General features: G+C 62.4%; 4 protein-coding genes across 9 annotated transcripts; 2 read left to right on the top strand and 2 right to left on the bottom strand.

Moving 5' to 3' along the window:
- Positions 1–83: 83 nt before the first annotated feature.
- On the top strand, positions 84–4,852 carry AP2A1 (adaptor related protein complex 2 subunit alpha 1; the record flags this gene model as incomplete). Its single annotated transcript, XM_069103450.1, has 17 exons — positions 84–234; positions 492–642; positions 725–893; positions 998–1,135; positions 1,229–1,411; positions 1,538–1,635; positions 1,717–1,948; positions 2,020–2,190; positions 2,281–2,447; positions 2,900–2,956; positions 3,100–3,182; positions 3,275–3,365; positions 3,560–3,682; positions 3,829–3,945; positions 4,066–4,135; positions 4,213–4,347; positions 4,439–4,852. Coding segments are annotated over 17 exons (2,214 nt in total), but the record flags the coding sequence as incomplete, so codon positions are not given.
- Positions 4,699–8,408, bottom strand: FUZ (fuzzy planar cell polarity protein). Of its 4 annotated transcripts, none has more exons than XM_069103325.1 (11): positions 7,095–8,408; positions 6,807–6,928; positions 6,562–6,646; positions 6,415–6,483; positions 6,187–6,291; positions 5,895–6,092; positions 5,722–5,817; positions 5,523–5,629; positions 5,378–5,442; positions 5,205–5,288; positions 4,852–5,116 (listed from the first exon to the last, which is right to left on the bottom strand). In XM_069103325.1, the coding sequence occupies exons 1-11, from the start codon at positions 7,203–7,205 to the stop codon at positions 4,881–4,883; spliced, it is 1,278 nt and encodes a 425-aa protein (XP_068959426.1). In that variant the 5' UTR covers positions 7,206–8,408; the 3' UTR covers positions 4,852–4,880. The 4 variants fall into 4 exon arrangements, with proteins under 4 accessions (XP_068959425.1, XP_068959427.1, XP_068959426.1 ...); XM_069103322.1 differs by having other exon boundaries at positions 5,214–5,288; positions 7,095–7,836; XM_069103324.1 differs by lacking the exon at positions 5,523–5,629 and having other exon boundaries at positions 4,699–5,116; positions 7,095–7,841.
- A 3,732-nt stretch (positions 8,409–12,140) lies between these two features.
- MED25 (mediator complex subunit 25) lies at positions 12,141–16,675 on the top strand. 2 transcript variants are annotated; one of them, XM_069103312.1, is made up of 17 exons: positions 12,141–12,340; positions 12,473–12,518; positions 12,632–12,756; positions 12,873–12,971; positions 13,111–13,231; positions 13,305–13,461; positions 13,785–13,915; positions 14,003–14,090; positions 14,183–14,508; positions 14,591–14,676; positions 14,765–14,822; positions 15,044–15,151; positions 15,285–15,500; positions 15,660–15,731; positions 15,841–16,074; positions 16,228–16,408; positions 16,534–16,675. In XM_069103312.1, the coding sequence occupies exons 1-17, from the start codon at positions 12,207–12,209 to the stop codon at positions 16,632–16,634; spliced, it is 2,283 nt and encodes a 760-aa protein (XP_068959413.1). In that variant the 5' UTR covers positions 12,141–12,206; the 3' UTR covers positions 16,635–16,675. The 2 variants fall into 2 exon arrangements, with proteins under 2 accessions (XP_068959413.1, XP_068959414.1); XM_069103313.1 differs by having other exon boundaries at positions 12,145–12,340; positions 15,841–15,879.
- A 66-nt stretch (positions 16,676–16,741) lies between these two features.
- On the bottom strand, positions 16,742–19,881 carry PNKP (polynucleotide kinase 3'-phosphatase). Of its 2 annotated transcripts, XM_069103317.1 has the most exons (16): positions 19,586–19,881; positions 19,451–19,497; positions 19,091–19,345; positions 18,928–19,007; positions 18,794–18,851; positions 18,613–18,720; positions 18,460–18,531; positions 18,305–18,353; positions 18,157–18,227; positions 17,984–18,076; positions 17,803–17,899; positions 17,657–17,718; positions 17,315–17,424; positions 17,136–17,223; positions 16,988–17,049; positions 16,742–16,903 (listed from the first exon to the last, which is right to left on the bottom strand). In XM_069103317.1, the coding sequence occupies exons 1-16, from the start codon at positions 19,728–19,730 to the stop codon at positions 16,783–16,785; spliced, it is 1,518 nt and encodes a 505-aa protein (XP_068959418.1). In that variant the 5' UTR covers positions 19,731–19,881; the 3' UTR covers positions 16,742–16,782. The 2 variants fall into 2 exon arrangements, with proteins under 2 accessions (XP_068959418.1, XP_068959419.1); XM_069103318.1 differs by lacking the exon at positions 18,613–18,720.
- Between the last annotated feature and the right edge of the window lie 50 nt (positions 19,882–19,931).

Raw genomic sequence — 19,931 nt, 5'->3', positions numbered from 1 at the left:
CTGTCTTTACCCCTCTGTTTCTCTCCCCCCCTTCTCCTCCCCCTCTCTCCTCCCCCGCTCCGTCTCTCTCCCCCCCTCCCCATTGCCGGCTCACCTCTGTCCTCCCCTTCCCCCACACCCCTCAGATCGTCTCCTCAGCCTCCACAGACCTCCAGGACTACACTTACTACTTTGTCCCTGCCCCGTGGCTGTCTGTGAAGCTGCTCCGTTTACTGCAGTGTTATGCACCACCAGGTAGGCCCTGTTTCTGGAAGGTTCTGGAGCAGCCTGGGCCTGCAGGTGGCCAGGCCACTGGAGGGGAGGAGGATGGGGATGAAGAGGCTTGGGCAGCCCTCCTGGGGCCTCACCCTCATGTCCAGCCTCCGTGGGCTGAGTGGAGTTGGATCGGGGGTGGTGCCTTGAGGCCATACTCAGGGGATGCTGGGCTGGGCTGGGTCAGGCAGAGAAGGACAGGCCGTGACTGACCCTTCCCTGTCCCCCATGGGCCCCAGAGGACGCTGCGGTGAAGGGTCGGCTGGTGGAGTGTTTGGAAACGGTCCTGAACAAGGCTCAGGAGCCCCCCAAGTCAAAGAAGGTGCAGCATTCCAATGCCAAGAATGCCGTCCTCTTTGAGACCATCAGCCTCATCATCCACTATGACAGGTCTGGGGGCTGCCCGGGCCGGGGGCTGGAGAAGGCCGGGCCAGGATGAGCCGCTGTCTTACCTCTCTCCCTGGCCCCACAGTGAGCCCAACCTCTTGGTTCGGGCCTGCAACCAGTTGGGCCAGTTCCTCCAGCATCGGGAGACCAACCTGCGTTACCTGGCCCTGGAGAGCATGTGCACATTGGCCAGCTCCGAGTTCTCCCATGAGGCCGTCAAGACCCACATCGACACCGTCATCAACGCCCTGAAGGTAGCGCCCCGGTCCTGCCAGTCTCTGTCCCACCCTAGCCCCCCCACCGGTGTTTCCCACCCCCCCTCCTCCCCCGGCCCTCACTGTGTCCCCATCCTCCCCAGACGGAGCGCGATGTCAGTGTGCGACAGCGGGCGGCCGACCTCCTCTACGCCATGTGTGACCGCAGCAATGCCAAGCAGATCGTGTCAGAGATGTTGCGCTACCTGGAGACAGCCGACTACGCCATCCGGGAGGAGATCGTGAGCTGACCCCCGAGCAGGGTGGGGACCCCGGGGGCTGGAGGCCGGGGAGGGGCTGCCTCACCCACAGAATCCCTGCCTCACCCCCGCCAGGTGCTGAAGGTCGCCATCCTGGCGGAGAAGTACGCCGTGGATTACAGCTGGTACGTGGACACCATCCTCAACCTGATCCGCATCGCAGGCGACTATGTGAGCGAGGAGGTGTGGTACCGCGTGCTCCAGATTGTCACCAACCGGGATGATGTGCAGGGCTATGCGGCCAAGACTGTCTTTGAGGTCAGGCCAGGCCCCCCCCCCCCCCCCCCAGGTCACGCTGTTGGCCCCTCCCTCCCCCAGGCCCCTGTCCCCTCCCCTGGGCCCCTCACCCCCACAGGTCACGCTGTTGGCCCCTCCCTCCCCCAGGCCCTCCAGGCCCCCGCCTGCCACGAGAATATGGTGAAGGTTGGCGGCTACATCCTCGGAGAGTTTGGGAATCTCATCGCTGGGGACCCCCGCTCCAGGTGAGGGCTGCAGGCTCTGGGCAGGGCGGGCGGGTGCCAGCTCCAGGGTGTGGTGCCAGCCTGTGCCCTGTGCCCGCGCAGCCCCCCAGTGCAGTTCTCGCTGCTGCATTCCAAGTTCCACCTGTGCAGCGTGGCCACGCGGGCGCTGCTGCTTTCCACCTACATCAAGTTCATCAACCTGTTCCCTGAGACCAAGGCCACCATCCAGGCGGTGCTGCGGGCGGGCTCCCAGCTGCGCAACGCAGACGTGGAGCTGCAGCAGCGTGCGGTCGAGTACCTCACCCTCAGCTCCATTGCCAGCACCGACGTCCTGGTCAGTGGGGCCGCTGGGGGGGGGTGGGGGCCCCGCCCACCAGGACCTGATGCCCCCCTCTGTCCCCCCAGGCCACCGTGCTGGAAGAGATGCCTCCTTTCCCAGAGAGGGAGTCGTCCATCCTGGCCAAGCTCAAGCGGAAGAAGGGCCCCGGGGCAGCCAGCACCCTGGATGATGGGCGCAGGGAGCCGGGGGCCGGGGGCGACGTGAACGGGGGTGTGGAGCCAGCCCCCAGTGCTGGGGTAGGAGCAGGCCGAGGGGCAGGGGAGTCAGGGGGGCTGCCCTCGGCCCCCGGCCCCCAACCAGGCCACACGGGGACCTTCTCTCCACAGTCGACACCCTCGCCCTCGGCCGACCTCCTGGGGCTGCGGGCGGCCCCTCCCCCTGCGGCCCCCCCAGCTCCCCCCAGTGCCGGCAGCCTTCTGGTGGACGTGTTTTCTGACAGCCCCGTGGGGGGCCCTCCCAGCCTGGGGCCCAGCCCCGAGGAAGCCTTCCTCAGGTACCGGGGGCAGCCCCCAGCCCTCCCGTGGGCGGCCCACCAAGCCCCTCTCCGGGCGCCCTGTCTGTTGTCTGAGTCCTAGGCCCTTCTCTCTGGCTCCCTCTGTCCTTCCCTCCTGGCCGTCATCAGCCCTGTGCTCAGCCTGCTCTCCTCTCTCTGCCTTGCTGCCTCCCTGGGATTGGCTGCCCGCCCTGTCCTTCTCCCGTGTCTGTCCTGGGATTGGATGGCCCAGTGAGCTGGAGCCCCCAGCCCCTGAGAGCCCTAGGGCCCTATTGGCCGACCAGGCTCCAGCTGCTGAGTAAGGGGAAGGGGCCGGGAGTGTCAGGGGCATGGGGGGCTGAGGGGAGGCCCTGGGAGAAGGGGAGCCCTCTCTGCTTTGTTCTTGTGTCTTTTGGGGGAGCTTTTCTCCTCTTCCCCGCCCCTCCGGCCTCATGTGTTCTCTCTCCATTCAGCCCAGCTGCCGAGGACCCTGGTGTCCCCATCCCCGAGGCTGATGAGCTGCTGAACAAGTGAGTGCTGGGGGGCTGTGGGGAGGCAGGGCTGGGGCCCAGAGCTACGGGCCGCCCTTCACCGCTGACCCTCCCCACTGGCTGCCCTCCCTGCTGGCCTTCACCACTGGCCCTCCCTCATTTCCAGCCCTGTCCTTCCATAGGTTTGTGTGCAAGAACAACGGGGTCCTCTTTGAGAATGCTTTGCTGCAGATCGGGGTCAAGTCAGAGTTCCGGCAGAACCTGGGTGTGTGAGCCTGGGAGTGGGAGGGCGCGTGGGGGGTGGGCAGGACGGGTGGCAGCCCCCGAGCCAGGCTCAGAGGCCTCTTCTCTCTCCAGGCCGCATGTATCTCTTCTATGGAAACAAGACTTCGGCCCAGTTCCAGAACTTCTGTCCCAGTGTCACTCATCCTGGGGAACTCCAGACTCATATCCTCAAGATCGTGGCCCCAATTCCAGGCTCCCCACCTTTCTCTGCCCTCTCCCTCTCCCTTGCCCTAGACTCTAGGTCTATGAGGCCCCAGGGCCCAACTTTGGCCCGCCCTGTTGCATGACATCACCTCATCCTCCACACCCCCTAGCTGCCTACCCAGGTTTCATTCCTTGACACCTCTGGGGTGCACAGCTGGTGGTGCAGACTAAACGGGTGCCAGGGCAGGTGGATGGGGGTGCACAGGTGCAGCAAGTCCTCAACATTGAGTGTCTGAGAGACTTCCTCACGCCCCCTTTGCTAACTGTGCGCTTCAGGTGAGGAGCTGGAGCTGGGCCTGGTGCCCAGGCTGGGGGGAGAGCACTGGGCAGAGAGAGAGAGCTCTGGGCACAGGGCCAGGCCTGGTGCCCAGGTTGACCAGGAAGGCACAACCTAGATCCTCCTTTGCCTTCCTCCTGTTCAGGTATGGGGGGGCTCCTCAGGCTCTCACTCTCAAGCTCCCAGTGACCATCAACAAGTTTTTCCAGCCCACTGAGATGTCTGCCCAGGACTTCTTCCAGCGCTGGAAGCAGCTGAGCCTGTGAGGGGTTGCTGAGGGTCTGGGCTAGGGCTTGGGGGTGGGCAGTGGGTGCACGTGTGCAGCCCCAAGGCTGGCCCCACTGGGGCTCAGCCTGGTTTCCGTCTCTCCCATCATCTCCAGCCCCCAGCAGGAAGCCCAGAAGATCTTCCAAGCCAATCATCCAATGGATTCAGAGGTGACCAAGGCCAAGGTGAGGAAGCAGGGTCCCCCAGGTCAGGGGTCAGGGACCCTGCAGCCACCCCTCTTTTGTCTCCTTTGTGTTCACAGCTCCTAGGCTTTGGCTCAGCCCTGCTGGACAATGTGGATCCAAACCCTGAGAACTACGTGGGTGCTGGGATTGTGCAGACCAAGGCCCTCCAGGTGGGCTGCCTGCTCAGGCTGGAGCCCAATGCCCAGGCCCAGGTGAGAAAGGGTGGCCCTGGGCTCTTGCTGTTCTCTGCCCTGCCCCCTTCTCTGATGCTTTTTCCCACCCTCTCACGTCTTCCCGCCCCAGATGTACCGCCTGACTCTACGGACCAGCAAGGAGAGCGTATCTCGTCACCTGTGTGAGCTGTTGGCTGAGCAGTTCTGATCTTGGACCGTGGGTGCCCCTGCCCAAGCGGGATGAGGATGGGGCCCATGGGGCGATTGGGCTCAGCTCCTTGGGAGTCTGGGCCAGGGGTACCAGAACTCTGAGGACAAGGGCACCTGGAGTCAGACCTGGCCTCCAGGTGGGGGAGCCCGGCCCCCCGGCCAGGGCTGTCCCCTTTACCCTTTTGTATCTATTTTTTGATCTGCTGCTGTTTACAGTGTCGGGGTCCCTTTCCCTGAAGCACAGAGGGGAGGGGGCTCGGGCCGTCCCCTCCTCTGCCCCGCTCCTAGCCCACTGTATCAATGTGAGCAAATAAAGAGAAGAGAAGCTGGGGCACTGGTGGTTCTGGGCACTTTATTGGGGCTTAGAGGAATGGTGTAAGCACCTGTAGGCTCCGAGTAGCCAGGCCTCGTAAGGCATGTGTTGGGCTCCGGGGACTCACCAGCAGCAGGAGGCGGAGGGGCCCTGCCTGCACTGCCACCAGCCGGAGCCCAGCTCCAGGGTCCTGTCGGCCCTGTGGCCCCTCCACAGCTGCCCCAGACACCACGTAGCAGGCCCGAGGGGCTTCCACGGGGCACCCCTGCTCCTCGGCTTTGTCCTCTGAGGAGAAAAGGGAAAAGTTGCTTAGGCACCCAGGGCTCCCCTCTCCTCTCCCTCCCCTCCCTGAGAAGCCTCAGGCCTGGCTGACCTGGCTGACCTGGGGGGAAGTGGGTGGCAGTGACCAGCACATAGAAGGAGCGTAGGAGGCGCCGGCGGGTACTGGGAGAAGGACCTAGGTGGAGAAGGAGGACCCTGAAGCTGCCTCCCTTTCCCACTTGAGAGCCCTCTCCCATGCTGCACTCCCATCATCCCAGGGCTCACCTTCCTCTCCACCGAGGTCCACTGTGAAGAGGCCCCGTCTCTGCTCCAGGTGTAGGAGGAGGAGCCTGGTGAGGAAGACCCTGTTAGCCCACAGTCCTGGGGCAGAGGCTTAGGCCATCCAGGTCCTGGCTCCCCTCGCACTTACCCCAGGATGTCAGGGTGCAGGGGGAGGCCTGCAGGGATCCCCTGGGGTGCGAGGGCCAGGCAGGCCCTCAGTGGCTCCAGCACGGGCTGCCACCAGCGTTCCAGGACCTGGGACAGAATGGGGGGGAGGGCCGGAGGCCAGGGTCAAGGGCGGTGTCGAGCTCTACCTTTGGACCCCTGGGTGAGTGGCTGGGGCTCACCTGAGGCTCCACCTGGCTCAGAGGCGGCTGAGGCCCACACAGCACACACAGCTCCAGTCCGGGCAGTAGCATCAGCGTCAGCAGCCGGTGAGGCACCTGGCAAAGGGGCGGCTTAGGGGGTGCAGGCAGATGCCCCGGTCCCCCTGCTGGGGCCCCCCCTGCCGCTCACTCACCGAGGGACTCCCGTGGGGCAGGTAGACGGGGTAATCGCGGGCAGTCTGGGCCGGGAGGGTGCCCACAAGCCACGGAAGCAGCACCGCCTCGGGCGCCCCCAGGCGCCACCAGCCCTCCGTTCCCGCGGCCACGCGGCCGCCTGCCACCAGGCTGGCGAAGGCGCTGCCCATCTCCTTGGCGAAGCCTGCTAGGGCCTCCTGCGGGAAAAGGGCTGGCATGAGCAGGTCCGTCCACATGGCCCAGCCCTGCCGCCCTCCCGGGGCCTCCTGGCCATCCCCGGCCACCCCCGACCTGCAGCAGCGGCCCGTCGGCAGGGACGATGCAATCCACGCACTGGGTCAGGTCCCCGGCCAGCTCCGTGTCCACCAGAAGGCTGTCGATGAGGCCATAGGTGGCCTGAGGAGAGAAGGACCAGGCAGGGCCTGGGGTACGACCACCAAACTGCGCCCCCCCCCCCCGGCCCCCCCCCCCGCCCCCCCCCCCCCCCGCTTTCCCCCTCCCCCCTTCCGCGTCCCTCACCCTCAGGTCCTTCTTCAGCCTCTCCACATTGCGAATTTTGGTCAACTCTTCAAGGCCAACCAGCAGGACCTAGGGACAGACATTGTGGGGGCCTGGACACCAGGCCGCGGGAGGGGAGGGATCCGCACCCAGCCGGCCGCCTCTCACCATGGCCCCAAACACCAGCTCCAGCAGCCGCTCCAACCTGAGCTCCTCAAGTCCCGTCTCCGAACACAGGACGATGAGGGTGACGCTGAAGGAGAGGAGGGGGGGGGGCCCCGACCCCGAAACCCCCGACTGCGGCCCCTGTCCTCACTGCCTGAGTTTATTGCAAACGGCGAGGCTGGGGCGCACAGGCGGGCGTCGTTCATCCTCACCCCCCAGCACAGCACGGCGGTCCAGGCCCGGCCCACCTGTCGTGGAAAGTCTTCCACACCACGGCCGTGTCCTCAGTGCGTGCGGAGCGCAGCGTCACGTCCAGGTTCTGGCCGAACATGTGCACGCCATTGAGGGAGCCGATAACCGAGAAAGGCAGCTGGAAGGGGGCAAGGGGTGAGGACGGGAGCCAAGTGCTCCCCGAAAACTACAGCTCCCGGCAGGCCCCGCGCCAGCAGCTCGGGGGCCCGGAGCGCGCGGCGGCTGCCGGGAGCTGTAGTTCTCTCCCCTTCCTTCACGCCTTCCCGTGCCGCCAGGGGGCGCACCTGCTGCCGGGAGGGGGCGCCCCCGCGGCTGCTCCGGCAGAATAGGGGGACTCCGCTGGAGGCGGCGAGGCAGAGTAAGTGCACGGCGCCCGCGGCGCCCTCCTCCGCCATGCCGGCCCTTCGGGGAGGCCGAGGGGTCGCGTAGGGACCGTCCAAGAGCGCTCGGACCCGCGGGGACGAGGTCCTCAACTTCGCTCCAGAGAGCGGCCGCACTTCCGCCCGGTGGCCGGAAGTGCGCGCCCCTATCAAAGATGGCGGCGATTCGGTCCAGGGGGGGAGGGGCTCCCCTTTTGCCTGCCCGCGGTGTTCCCGGGACGGTGGTGCCCTCTTCGTTTCGCAGGCGGCTCCGCTTCCGCCCACTGGCAGGAAGTGCGCGCGCCCCCAACAAAGATGGCGGTGGCCGGGATTCGTAGGGCCCAGTGTCCGGCTGTCGGGACGTGCTCCGCAGTTAGTGGCTCTGCGGGGAGCCGGGCCCCCTTCCTGGGAGTCCCATGATCCCTGGGCGCTCCTTGCCGCTAACTCCTGACCTGAGGTCGCAGCGCCGCTCAGAGATGGCCGCGGCTGAAGGGGTTGCCCGGCAACCAGCCTCGTGTGCCGGCACCGGCGCCTCCTCTCTCGGCTGGCAGCGGCGGGGGCGGGGCTGGGTCCGCGCCCTCTGACTCCCCTTGGCCCCCATGGGTGCGGCCCTTTGTCAGCAGCTGCTTCTGCATCGACTGATGATTGACGTGGCCGGGTGCGTGGCTTTCCGTGATGAAGCCGGCCCTGGATTCCCCCTCATAACGCCAGGCCTGGCCATAGCGACAATGTTTGCTCCGAGTCGCCTGCATTCATGCCGCTTGTGTGCCGCGGTTTGAGATGGCTTAAACGGATGCACGAGAACGCAGTGCTTTAGCACGCGGTGCCAAGGGCCTCCCGGGGCTCCCAGCTTCATGCTGAGGGAGCCGAGCGTGGCGGCCCTTAGGCGCGTTTGCAAAGCTTCCCCGCGGAACGGAACGTGCATGGATGCAGTCATTATTTTCTGACCTGACTACCAAGGGCTTGGTCAGCAAGAACTTTGAATTCTCGGTGGAGATCGACGCCCGGAGTCTGCGCTAGGAGATCCCTTTCCTCGAAGCTCTGTGATTCTGGGTCCAGAGCTGCTCTCCTTTTGCCCCTCAGTCACTGAGCCTAGGGAATGGCTCTAGGTGTAACCTGCAATCCCTGATTTGCGACTTGAGACCCGCCTGTTTCACAGCACTCCCCTTCCCCTCCCCCAATGAACCCCACCCCTCAATCCTGAAAGTCTCAGGGGTCCAGAGCTTCCGGGGATGGCTGCTCACGTCCGCATGACTTCTCTGGCCACATGGTGGTAGTGGGGAATCTTTTCTCTTTGCCAAGAAACGAATAGCAAAGGGCACTTGACCAGCTGAGGCTATACCCAGAACTCCTGACCGAGGACAGGGTATTATCCAGCCTAGGGTCACCCACCAGATGTTTTCCCAGGGCTGTGTGATAGTCTAGGCCCAGGGCAGTTAAGCTGACTCCTGGCCTGGGCCCACTACCCCAGAATGTGAGATTTTCCCTTGTTTCCCTCCTGGGTTCAGGGGGACCCTGTAGCCTTCGAGTGCTATTCAGGAGTACAGCACCTGAAGAGACCTCCCTCTACCCCCTCCCTCAAGAAAGTTTTCTTGTCCTCCAGTCAGGTGTCACAGTGGCAAAAATGCTGGGTGGGGAGTCAGGAAGACCCAAGTTCAAATCTAGCCTCAGGTACTTCCTAAGTCACTTAATTTCTCTCTGCCCAGCATTCTTCAACTATGACATGAAAATAACACCTTCCTCCCAGGGTTTTTGTGAGGATCAAAATAGATTATATTTGTAAAATGCTTAGCACAGTGCCTAGCAAACAGTAGGCACTTAATGCTTGTTTCCACCCCTCCTCTCCACATTTTTTCTAGCGGATTGCCTTCACTACCATTCCCTATCTCTAACTTTCAGTGTCTTCCCATCTGTTGGTTTCTTCTATGATGCCTATAAAGGCTCCTGTTTTCACCTTGAACTATTTAATTCATATGAACATTTATTAAGCACCTACTATGTGTCAGGCACTCTGCTGGGCTACATCTGAGATAAATTGGGAACAATTAGCAGAAGGAGGGCACTGAAATTAAGAGGTGTCAGAGGAAGGTGTTGAGTAGAAGGTGAGATTTCAGTTGGGACTTCAAGGAAGTCAGGGAGGTTAGAGGTCAGAGTGGAGGAGGGAGAGAATTCCAGACCTGGGGGAAGGCCAGAGGTGCAGGATCTTGTCTGTGAAAGAGCCAGGAGGCTGGTGTCACTATTGAACAGTGTGTATTGTGGAGTGAGGTGTAAGGGGGCTGGAGAGACAGGAGGGGGTTGGGCACTGAATGCCAGAGTATTATGCATTTGCTCATGGAGGCAACAGGAGTTGCTGACTTTGTGTGTGTGTGTGTGTGTGTGTGGGGGGGGGGAGGGGGGTGTAATTTGGACATCACTAGACCTGAGCTTTAGGGTAATCACTTTGGTAGCTGGATGGAGAATGGCTTGGAGTGGGGAGCTTCTGGAAGCAGGCAGGCCCACCTGCAGCCATTGCAATAATACAAATAGGAGGTGATGATGGTCCACACCAGGGTAGGAAAAGGGCATGTTGGAGATGCTGCACAGGTGAAATCGAGAGGCCTTGGCACCATATTGGATGTGGGGGCGGGGCATGGGAGTAGGAGTCCAGGGTGCCTCCTAGGTTGGGAGCCTGAGGAACTGGGAGGGTGGTGGTGGCCTCTACAGTCATAGGCCTGGCAGGAGAAATGACTGAAGGAACAAAGGCCTGAGCTTCCTGAACTTTCCAAGTAAGCACTGCAGGGTGATTTCCCAACAAATTGGGACCAACAGCCTTTCTCAGCTTTGGCACTGAACCTCGAAAACAGGAAGACAGATTTGTATACATTAGAAACAATCAAATAAGACCAATTCATTAAAATCAAACCACTAACCCGGATACAGCATTGTCATTTGATTTCTAATTGGAAAGATTAGGGACTTTCTGAGTTGGGAGGGGAAGAGTGAACTGGTGCAATTCCCAGATATCCCCTGCCTCCCAAGTGTCTGTATACAATCAAGGAGACAGGGAAACAATATGGGATGATCAGTGCTGGGCCAGTTTTCAGATAGGTCAAGAGGGGCTGCTTGGGATGTACAACTTTGAGAACTCAAACTCCTTGCATCGTTCTTTGGATCTGACCAGGTTTTTGGGCAGCAAACTAGGTCTTTTGTTAAGGATTTCTTAAGCAGCTGGGAGAGGTGGTCCAGTTTCCCAGCCAGGCAGGGCTAGGTCCAAACAATACAATAAGGTTTTCTCCCAGTTCTCACAATTGAGTAAAGTTTTCTCACAAGACCGAAATTGGACTAGATCCATAATTGAATAGAAAAGCATTTGAGCTAGCTCCAGAACTGAGTGACAAGATGGAGTGAGTGGTTCACAGTGTGCTGCCCTAATTCCATCACAGGGTAGGCAGGAGTGGGGAGGTTTTAGGGGGAAAAGTAAGTTTTATTTAGGACATATTAAGTTGAAGATATCTACTGGACCTCCAGGCCTAGACATCTGAAAGGCAGATCCAAATCCAAGGGATTGGAGGTCAGTTAGGATGAAGAGTAAGGGTTATGGAAAAGAAGGCAGAGGGAGAGGTGAAAAGTCAATAGATTAGGGTCAGATAAAAGGATTTTGGAATTCTTGAATATTGGAAGTGATACATTTGTGAGTGATGGCCAGATCAAGGGTATGGCCATCTTTGTGTGTGGCTGAGGTGGGGTAGGGGTAGCTCATGGAGAGGAATAAGTTGGGGAAGTATTCTAGATATCCTTGAAATGACCTCAACAGATGCCATATTTCTTTCTACCTCTTGTCCCAAATCTTTTTTGTCCTTTTCATCTAAACTTTTTGAAAAAGCTGTCTATACCCAATACTTCCATTTCTTCTCTTCTCACTCTGTTCTATGCTTTCTGTAATCTGACTTTCAACCTCTTCAATTGAAATGAGACTCTCCAAATTTAGCAATGATCTCTTTGTGACGAAATCTCACGGCCTCCTCTCAGTCTTTAACCTTCATCTTTCTTGGACCCCCTTCTTTTCTTCCTTGATACTGTGTCATGGTTTACCTTCTCTATGCAGACCATTCTCAGATCTATTTATACAGACCTAACTTCTTCTGAATCCAGTCTTCACATCTCCTCATCCCCGTTAGAATCTCAAACTGGATGTCCCATAGACATCTTAAATTCAGTATGTCCAAAACTTAACTCATTTTCTCTCCCGCCCTCAAGCCCTCAACCGTCCCCTCTTCCTAGGCACCCAGGCTTGCAAAATCCTTGAACCCTGACCCTTCCTCAGCCCATCTGTCTTATTTTCTCTCCCTCTGGGTGGGGGACGGAGATTCTGGCTCCCTTGGAGCTTCAGAAATTCGGGCACCTCCATCCTGGTGAAGAGAGGGACCCATGATGGACACGATGAGGGTGAAGTATGTGGCCAAGGCGAAGTCGGAGGTATGTTGCCCGGCAGAGAAGGGAGCCCTCTGGTGCTCTGTCGAAGATCAAACTCCAAAGCTAAGGCTTTCAGCCTAGAGAGGATGGGAGGATCGAGTTGCCTAGCAACTGTCCTCCGGCTGGAGACCTAGGGAGATGTGCTGTTGCCTAGCAACCGATAAGTAGTGCGCGCCCCAGAGAACGTTGGTCCGTCACAGGTAGCTAAGGCAGGACGCATTGCCAAGCCCGCTTCCTCGGCGAGATTCTCGCTGGTTTCGGAAAGTATCGCGAGAAAAGACGTTGCCAAACGACTGCGGAAGGGACGGCTTCTCCGTCGAGCATCCGCCCGACTCAAAGATGGCGACGGACGAGGTGTGCGGTCACCCAGCAACCGTCTGCGTGGGCGGTCGCCCCTCCCAGCGATTGGTTCCTCGGGTCCGGCCTTCGCTCAGCCCGCCCCGCACCAACATGGCCGCCACGCCTGCGTCATCAGGAGCGCGCCAGGAGCGGCGTCGCCTCGTCGAGGGTGCTGCGAGGGCGGCCGCGGCTACCGCGGGAGGGGACCGAGGCGGCGGCAGCGGCGGCGGCCGAGCGGGGCTCGGGATGGTGCCCGGGGCTGAGGGCCCGGCCCGCGCCGGCGGCCTGGTGGCCGACGTGGTCTTCGTCATCGAGGGCACGGCCAACCTTGGGCCCTACTTCGAGGGGCTGCGGAAGCACTACCTCCTGCCGGCTATCGAGTGCGTGCATGTGTGTGTACGTGCCGTGCGAGTGCGCGCGGCCCCGCCGGGACCCCTGCATCCCCTCCCCGCGTGGAGCCAGGGAGCCCCGACCCTTGACCCCTGACCCCGCCCGTTTCTCTCTGTCCCCAGGTACTTCAATGGGGGCCCCCCAGCGGAGACGGACTTCGGCGGAGACGTGAGGAAGGGGCCCTGGGGGGGACGGGGGCAGAGGGGAAGGGGGCGCCGGGGGCGGGCCGCCTACCCTGGGGAGGTGGGCACGGCAGCTGTGGCCTCCCGCTGTGTCCGCAGTACGGGGGCACCCAGTACAGCCTGGTAGTGTTCAACACGGTGGACTGCGCGCCCGAGTCCTACGTGCAGTGCCACGCGCCCACCAGCAGTGCCTACGAGTTCGTCACGTGGCTGGACGGCATCCAGTGAGTGGGGGGCGGGGGCGGGGCGGGGGGGGGGGGGGGGGGGGCGGGGGGGGGGGGGGGGCGGGTCCCTCCCGCTTGGGGGGGCCGGGTCCCAGCTGGCTCCTGTGCCCCTGCAGGTTCATGGGCGGGGGCGGAGAGAGCTGCAGCCTCATCGCAGAGGGGCTGAGCACGGCCCTGCAGCTCTTCGATGATTTCAAGAAGATGCGAGAGCAGATGTGAGGGGGGTGTGGGGGTGCACTGGCTGGGGGGGGCGGGCACGGGGGTAGGGCCAGGGAGGGCACGGGGAGCTGGTAGGGCTGGGTCAGCCCTGCAGGGGCTCCTAGCTCTCCTGCCTGAGGTCCTGTCTCTCCGCAGCGGCCAGACGCACAGGGTCTGCCTGCTCATCTGTAACTCGCCCCCATACCTGCTGCCGGCCGTGGAGAGCACCACCTACTCTGGCTATACCACCGAGAGCCTCGTGCAGAAGATCGGGGAGGTCAGCAGGGGTCTGGGTGGTGGATGTGGAGGTGTGGGGGGGACCGCCTCTGAGGGGCTCCTCTGTTCCGCAGCGAGGCATCCACTTCTCCATCGTGTCCCCCCGGAAACTGCCGGCTCTGCGGCTCCTATTCGAGAAGGCGGCACCACCCGCCATGCTGGAGACACAGCCTGCAGACGTGAGCCAGGACCCTCGGCATATGGTGCTGGTGCGAGGCCTCGTGCTGCCTGGTGAGTGCCGGGTGGGTCCAGAAAAGGAGCCACGCTTCACCTGCCTTCTGTGACAGGTCACTGTATGGCAGCAGGCCCTACGTTAGTGACTCAGCTCATTGGTGAACGGCCAGAATGTAGAGGGGCACCAGGTCCAGGGAACCTGATGCTGCCAAGTTGGGAGATGGTGGGGGTTCCATGGCCCAAGGTTGATGGCTCCAGGCCTAGGCCTAGCATCCCAGTGCTTGGCTAGGGTCACCTCGTTTCCCTTCTGTGCCCCTGGCTTCGTGTCTCATTTTTTCTGGTCATTGAGTTTTTTTCTCCTTTTTGTGACTTTTCCCCAGTTGGTGGAGGTTCTGGCCCAGGCTCTCTCCAGCCCAAGCAGCCTGTGCCACTGCCTCCGGCACCGCCCCCCGGGACTTCCCTCTCAGCAGCACCCCCCCAGCCGCTGCCTCCCGTCTCCCAGCCCTACCAGGTATGGGACAGACTATTTGGGAAACGGGGAGAGGGATTGGGCCTGGGGATGGCGGGGCTTCCCAGGGCTGTTTGCTTCCCTTTCCAGGTGTCCAGTAACCTCAGTGCTGCCCAGGTGGCTGCTCAGAATGCCGTGGATGCTGCCAAGAACCAGAAGGCAGGACTGGGCCCTCGCTGTGAGTGTTGAGGTGGCAGCTCTGAGGGGGGTGGGGCCCCTCTGTGGGCACCCCAGTCCCCTGTTCTGCAGCTCCTTTTTCTCTCCTGGCAGTCTCACCTATCAACCCTCTGCAGGCAGCAGCCCCAGGAGTCGTCCCCCCCTTCAGCCAGGCCCCAGCCCCTCCACTCCCTCCAGGGCCCCCTGGGGCTCCCAAGCTGCCCCCTGCCTCCCAGCCCAGCCTGGTGGCACCAGTCGCCCCAGGGTCTGGGCTGGCGCCTGCTGCCCAGCCTGGAGGGCCCCCCATGGCTGGCCCTGTGGCTGCGGCGGGGGTGAGTGGTCCCAGCCCGGCTCAGCTAGGGGGCTCTGCACTCGGGGCCGGGCAGCAGTCGGTCACCAACAAAGTTCTGGCATGGAGCGGTGTCCTTGAGTGGCAGGAGGTAGGTAGGTGGGTCGGGGGGAGGGGGGACCAGGTGGAAACAGGGAGGAAGGGCCCCCATAACACTCCCTCTCCCTTTTTAGAAGCCCAAACCCGCCTCAGTGGATGCTAACACAAAGCTGACACGGTCACTGCCCTGCCAGGTCTATGTGAATCAGGGAGAGAACTTGTGAGTGTGTTGGGGGAGAGGCTGGGAGGTGCGGTGGGGGAGGGGCTGGGAGGCCCGAGGACCACAGCTTTCCTCTTGTCTCCTGCAGGAAGACGGAGCAGTGGCCCCAGAAGCTGATCATGCAGCTGATCCCACAGCAGCTGCTGGTGAGAGCAGGACTTGGGCCTGGCCCTTCCCCTCTGGCTGCAGACCCATCCCAGGCCCCTTGGGGCCATCTGCTAGAAGGCCTCCGCCCAGGATCCCCTGCCTGTCCTCATCCTTCCTCCTAGGACGCCCAATCCTCCACCCAGTGCCCCCTTCTGCCTCTTTGTCCTTGTCAAAAGGCCCCCACAAGCCCTTGCTGTGTGTCCTTGTCTTTTTCCTGCAGACTACCCTGGGTCCCCTCTTCAGGAACTCCAGAATGGTCCAGTTCCATTTCACCAACAAGGACCTGGAATCTCTCAAAGGCCTTTACCGCATCATGGGCAATGGCTTTGTGAGTTGGCCGGCCGTGGGGGGGAGGGGATGGAGGGGGAGCGGGCCGGCCGTGGGGTGGGGGGGGGGGGGGGGGGGGGGGGGGGGGGGGGGGCCGGCCCTCCCTGAGCCTCCCCTGCTCCCCCGTCCCGCAGGCCGGCTGCGTCCACTTCCACCACACGGCACCCTGTGAGGTGCGTGTCCTCATGCTGCTCTACTCCTCCAAGAAAAAGATCTTCATGGGGCTGATCCCCAACGACCAGAGCGGCTTCGTCAACGGGATCCGCCAGGTCATCACCAACCACAAGCAGGTGCAGCAGCAGAAGCTGGAGCAGTTGCAGCAGCAGCAGCCTCAGCCGCCGCCTCGCGGGGTGAGTGTAGCGCCTCTGAGCCGGCCTCGCTGAGCCTGCCTCCCTGGCCCGCCTCTCTGAGGGCACCTCCCTGAGCCCACATCTTAGTGCAGCACCTCCCTGATCCCACCAGGCCAGCCGCAGAGACCCAGATTCTGATGCCTTTTTTTCTCCCTACAGATGGGGGGACCACAGGCCCCCCCAGGACTGGGTCCCCTCCTGGAGGAGCAGCAGCGGCCTCCCCAAAGCCTGGTGAGGCCAGGGCAGGGACAGGGGTAATGTGGGCCAAGGGCCCCTGGATCTCCCTCTGGCTCAGAGCAAGGCCTTACTTGACTGGCTTTATCTTTAAATCCCTCTCCAGCTCCAGCTCCGCCAGCCGCAGCCGCAGCCCCCAGGCGGGGTAGGAGTAGGGGTGACTGGGACAGGTGGACAGCCTCAGCCTCCCCCAGGCCCTGCCCAGCCCCCTCCAGGGGGGCCTCCTCCTGGAGCAACCCCTCCTGGAGCTGCCCCACCGGGGCCTCTCCTACGGCCCCAGAACCCGGGTGCCAACCCCCAGTTGCGGAGTCTCCTGCTGAACCCGCCACCCCCACCGCCAGTGAGAGAGCACTAGAGGGGGCAGTTAGGGACTGGCCAGGGTTTGGGGGTGGTGCATGGAGGCCAGAGAGCCTGGTGGGGTGGAGGCTGGGTGTGGTATGGCAAGGCCACAGGCCAGCGCCAAGTGTCGTAGTGCCTTCTTTTTCTCTTTTAGCCCCAGGCTGGAGGGCCACCACCCCAGGCCTCCCTCCACCACCTGCAGCCTCCAGGAGCCCCAACCCTGTTGCCTCCCCCACATCAGGGCTTGGGCCAGCCACCCTTGGGCCCGCCCTTGCTGCACCCTCCACCTGCTCAGCCTTGGCCTGGACAACTTCCCCCACGGGCCCCTCTGCCAGGTGAGGGGACCCCTCAGACTTGGTGGTGGGAAAGCTGTGGGTGCTGGAGAGTCCTGTGGATTGAGGGATTGAGCATGTGTCTTGGGGCTTGGGGAGCCCCCCCCCTGACTTTCTCCTTTGTTCAGGTCAGATGATCTTGAGTGGAGGCCCCAGGGGTCCAGTCCCCCAGCCTGGTCTGCAGCCCCCCAGTGTCATGGAGGAGGACATCCTAATGGATCTCATCTGACATGGGCCTTCCACCCAATAAAGTGTCCTCGTTCCCCAGCCTTCTACCTGGGCCTGAACTCTGACAGGATGAGGGCGAAGGAGGGGCGGGCAGACAGACAAGGGAGATGCCATGAAAATAATTTTTATTTGGGGTGAAGTGGGGGGACTCAACCCTCTGAGAACTGGCGGTAAAGGGCTGCATGCTGGGCATCCGCGAAATGTGGGCGAAACGGTATCTCCAGGATCTGGGAGAAGCCCTCGGCCAGAGAGGGGGCAACAAACTGTTTCCTGGAGAGGAGGGGTCCTGGGGTCAGGTGGGAGCCTGCAGGGCTCTCTCCCCCAGCCTTCCCCCCATCCAGGCCCAGGTGTTACCTGTAGCTGAACATGACCATATCAGACACGGGAGGGTGGGGGGAGCCAATCATCTCTCGGAACTGGGGGGGAGAAGTCACAGAGTCCTGAGGTCAGAGGGGTGGGGTCAGAGACCAAGAAAATGGCCAAAAGCATCGGCCCCTCTTACCCGGTTGTTGTGTCGGGCCAGATCCAACGAAGCCGTGAAATGGAAACATCGGCAGGGGGCCCCAGCATCCTTGGCACATGAGATGTACCTGCCCGGGTCAGGCGGGAGGGGGAAGTTGGAAGGGCTCTCTGTGGCCCCCTCCTGCCCCCACCCCTTATCCTCTCATCCCTGCTCTGTACCGGGCCCGGCTTCCAGGATCAGGGTTAGTGTTATCCACCACAGCTCGGCCTCCAGCCTTCAGGGCCTCGGCACACACAGCCACACATTTCTGCCAAGAGCCCAGAGTGTCCTAGGGGAATGTGATGGGGACTAAGCCTGGGGCCTCAGCTCACAGCCTGACTTCCCCACTTTAGCCATCTGGGGACACAGAGGAAGCACAGACAAATCCCTTTGCCTCAAGCATCCCTGGCTGCCAACTAGAGACAGGACTCTTGTTCCCATAAGCCACATGAAGCCTCTGCTAAAAGGGAGGTATCCTGGCAGTGGGAGACTGGCCCCAGCCCACCTAATCCCGTACATACCCGGTTTGCATAGACATAGCCAGCTGACACCAGGTGTTCCTGGAGAAAAGTTGATTTCCCAGCTGTGGGGACAGGGAAGAGAAATCAGGGACAGGTCTGGAGAAGGGTAACAGGGATGGGGTGACAGGAATCAAAGGTTGCCTCACCTGCAGGGAAGCCAACAGCAACGATGATCTCAGGGCCACGGCCCACAAGAGGCCCGGTGGGGGGCAGGCACAGGGGCCCTGAGGGGCTCAGAGTCCTCTACAAGAAATCAGGGAGGAGTGAGGCTAGACCCCATAAAAGGCTCCCATGTGTATCCACCTCCCACAGCTCCCCAAACCTCACCGGGTCAAAGTCTGGGAGGGAGAAGGGAGCAGGGGCCCAATTCAAGAAAAACTCTTCAGGAGTTGAGAATCGCAGACCAAGGTTCAAGGCAAACTGAGAGAGAAAGCAGGATCAGGAGGTAGATCCACCAGGTGGGGGTCTTAGGCAGGGGCTGGGGAGAAAGGGCCCCTCACCAGCCGGTCCCCACAAGAGAAGTCCTTCTTCTTCCGGTCTGGAGCCCAGTTGGCTGGACGTCCAGCAGCATCTGAAAAGGAACTGGTGTCAAACCCCCTACCTTGGATGTAGATCCCCCCCAAGTTTCACGCCTGCTCCTGACCTCACCTCCCACATAGATGCTGTCGGCCAGGGAAATGGGGACGCCGTCATTGGCCTAAGAAAGTAAAACAACAGAGCTGCTGAAGGAGTTGGGGTGGGAGCAGCCTGGGGAAGGGAAGCTGGGCTGGGGTACCAGGAAGAAAGGGGCAACCCCAGGGCACCTGCTGGCACAAGTGATCCCACATGCCTGTCACAGGCTTCCGGTAGATCCCTGAGCTCGTGGCCACCAGCACCTGCAGGGGGAGAAGGGTGGGAATGGCAGAGGTGTGGGGGCCTCACACCCCTGCCACCCTGCACCCTGTGCCTGCGCCCACCTGGAAAGGGGCTCCCAGGGTGGCCAGCACGGCCTCCACTTTGGTGCGGAAATCCTGGGGGCGCAGCCGGCCTCGACCGATGCCCATCTGGTTGGTGAAGATGACCAGCTGTGGACAGGCCAGAGCAGGGTCATGCCAGGGGCCCCAGCTCTCGGCTCACCCCCATGGCTCCCATACGCACCTTGTAGCCTTTGGCCTCGAGCTCCTGCAGTCGCTTCGGGATCCCCGGGAACAAGATCCTGGGGGGAAGGGGAGGAGGAGCTGGCACCGGGGGCGACCTTGCCCTTGGAAGCCCCCCTCGCAGCGCAGCCTCACCTCCAGTCCTCAGGGCCTGTGGGGAAGACCTTCCCGGAGCGGGTGGTAATAAGGGTCCCATCCAGGTCGAAGCAGGCTACCTGGGGAATAGAATGTTAGGTTGGGCCGTGCTGGGCACAGGCACGGGCACAGACCCCCGGGGCCCGTGGGGCGCGGCGCTCACCTTCTCGCGGGCCCGGGCTCCGGGGGCCGTGAACAGAAGTAGGGACCCGAGCTCCTGCCAGCCGTGGGGGCCACGGGCCTGCTTGGCGGGGGGCTCCAGTGGGGTCTCCCGCGCTGCCTCGGGGGGTGCCGGGGTGCTGAGCAGGGTCAGCGGGTGCAGACCGTTCACCAGCAGGAGAGTCTCCCCGACGGCCAGCGGAGCGCGGGCGCCGGGGCTCAGCTCGGTGCCCCCAGCCTTGGAGGGGTTCACTCCCAGCTGGGGAGGAGGCAGGGCCCAGCCGGTCAGGCCCCGCCCCCACCCCACGTGCTGGGGGGTCCCCTATGACCGGATCCCTCCCTCCAGGTCCCCACACGCTGTTACCTGTGTCACCATCACGACCTGAGACTCGGGGTCGACGATCAGCTCCACTGGTGGGGGAGGGGGGAGAGGGGAGATGAGGTCACGCCCGCTCGGGCCCAGGCCCTCCCCCTCGCCCCCGGCCGCCCAGTTCCCCACCTTGGCTTCGAGAGCACTTCCGGTCGGTGACTCGAGTCAGTGGTCCCCGACCCAGCACGAGACGGCGGCCCGCGGGGGGTAAAGGGATGGGGGGCGGCCCCCCAGGAGAGCTGTGCAGCCACAGGTTGGGTTCCGGCGTCTCCATGCCCACTCCCCCTGTACTGTGCCGGCTTCAGAACCGGCACCGGAAGTCCCGTCTAGCCCGTCAGCGCGGCCGGAAAAAGGAAGGCCTGGCTCGTGGGCGTGGCCTACTTCAATTCGGCTCGGCCCTTTCCCTCAGGTGGGACGAGGCCGCGCCCCCTGCCGGAATGCCGCCCCATACCCTTCCCGGAGAGCTGAGGCCATG

This window comes from Petaurus breviceps, unplaced genomic scaffold (assembly GCF_028583685.1).
Source record: "Petaurus breviceps papuanus isolate PSGF00001 unplaced genomic scaffold, PetGlider_PUasm1.0 577, whole genome shotgun sequence".
Lineage (NCBI taxonomy): Eukaryota > Metazoa > Chordata > Mammalia > Diprotodontia > Petauridae > Petaurus > Petaurus breviceps.
The sequence above is the reverse complement of the archived record's forward strand: the minus strand, read 5'-3'. Positions and strand labels throughout refer to the sequence as shown.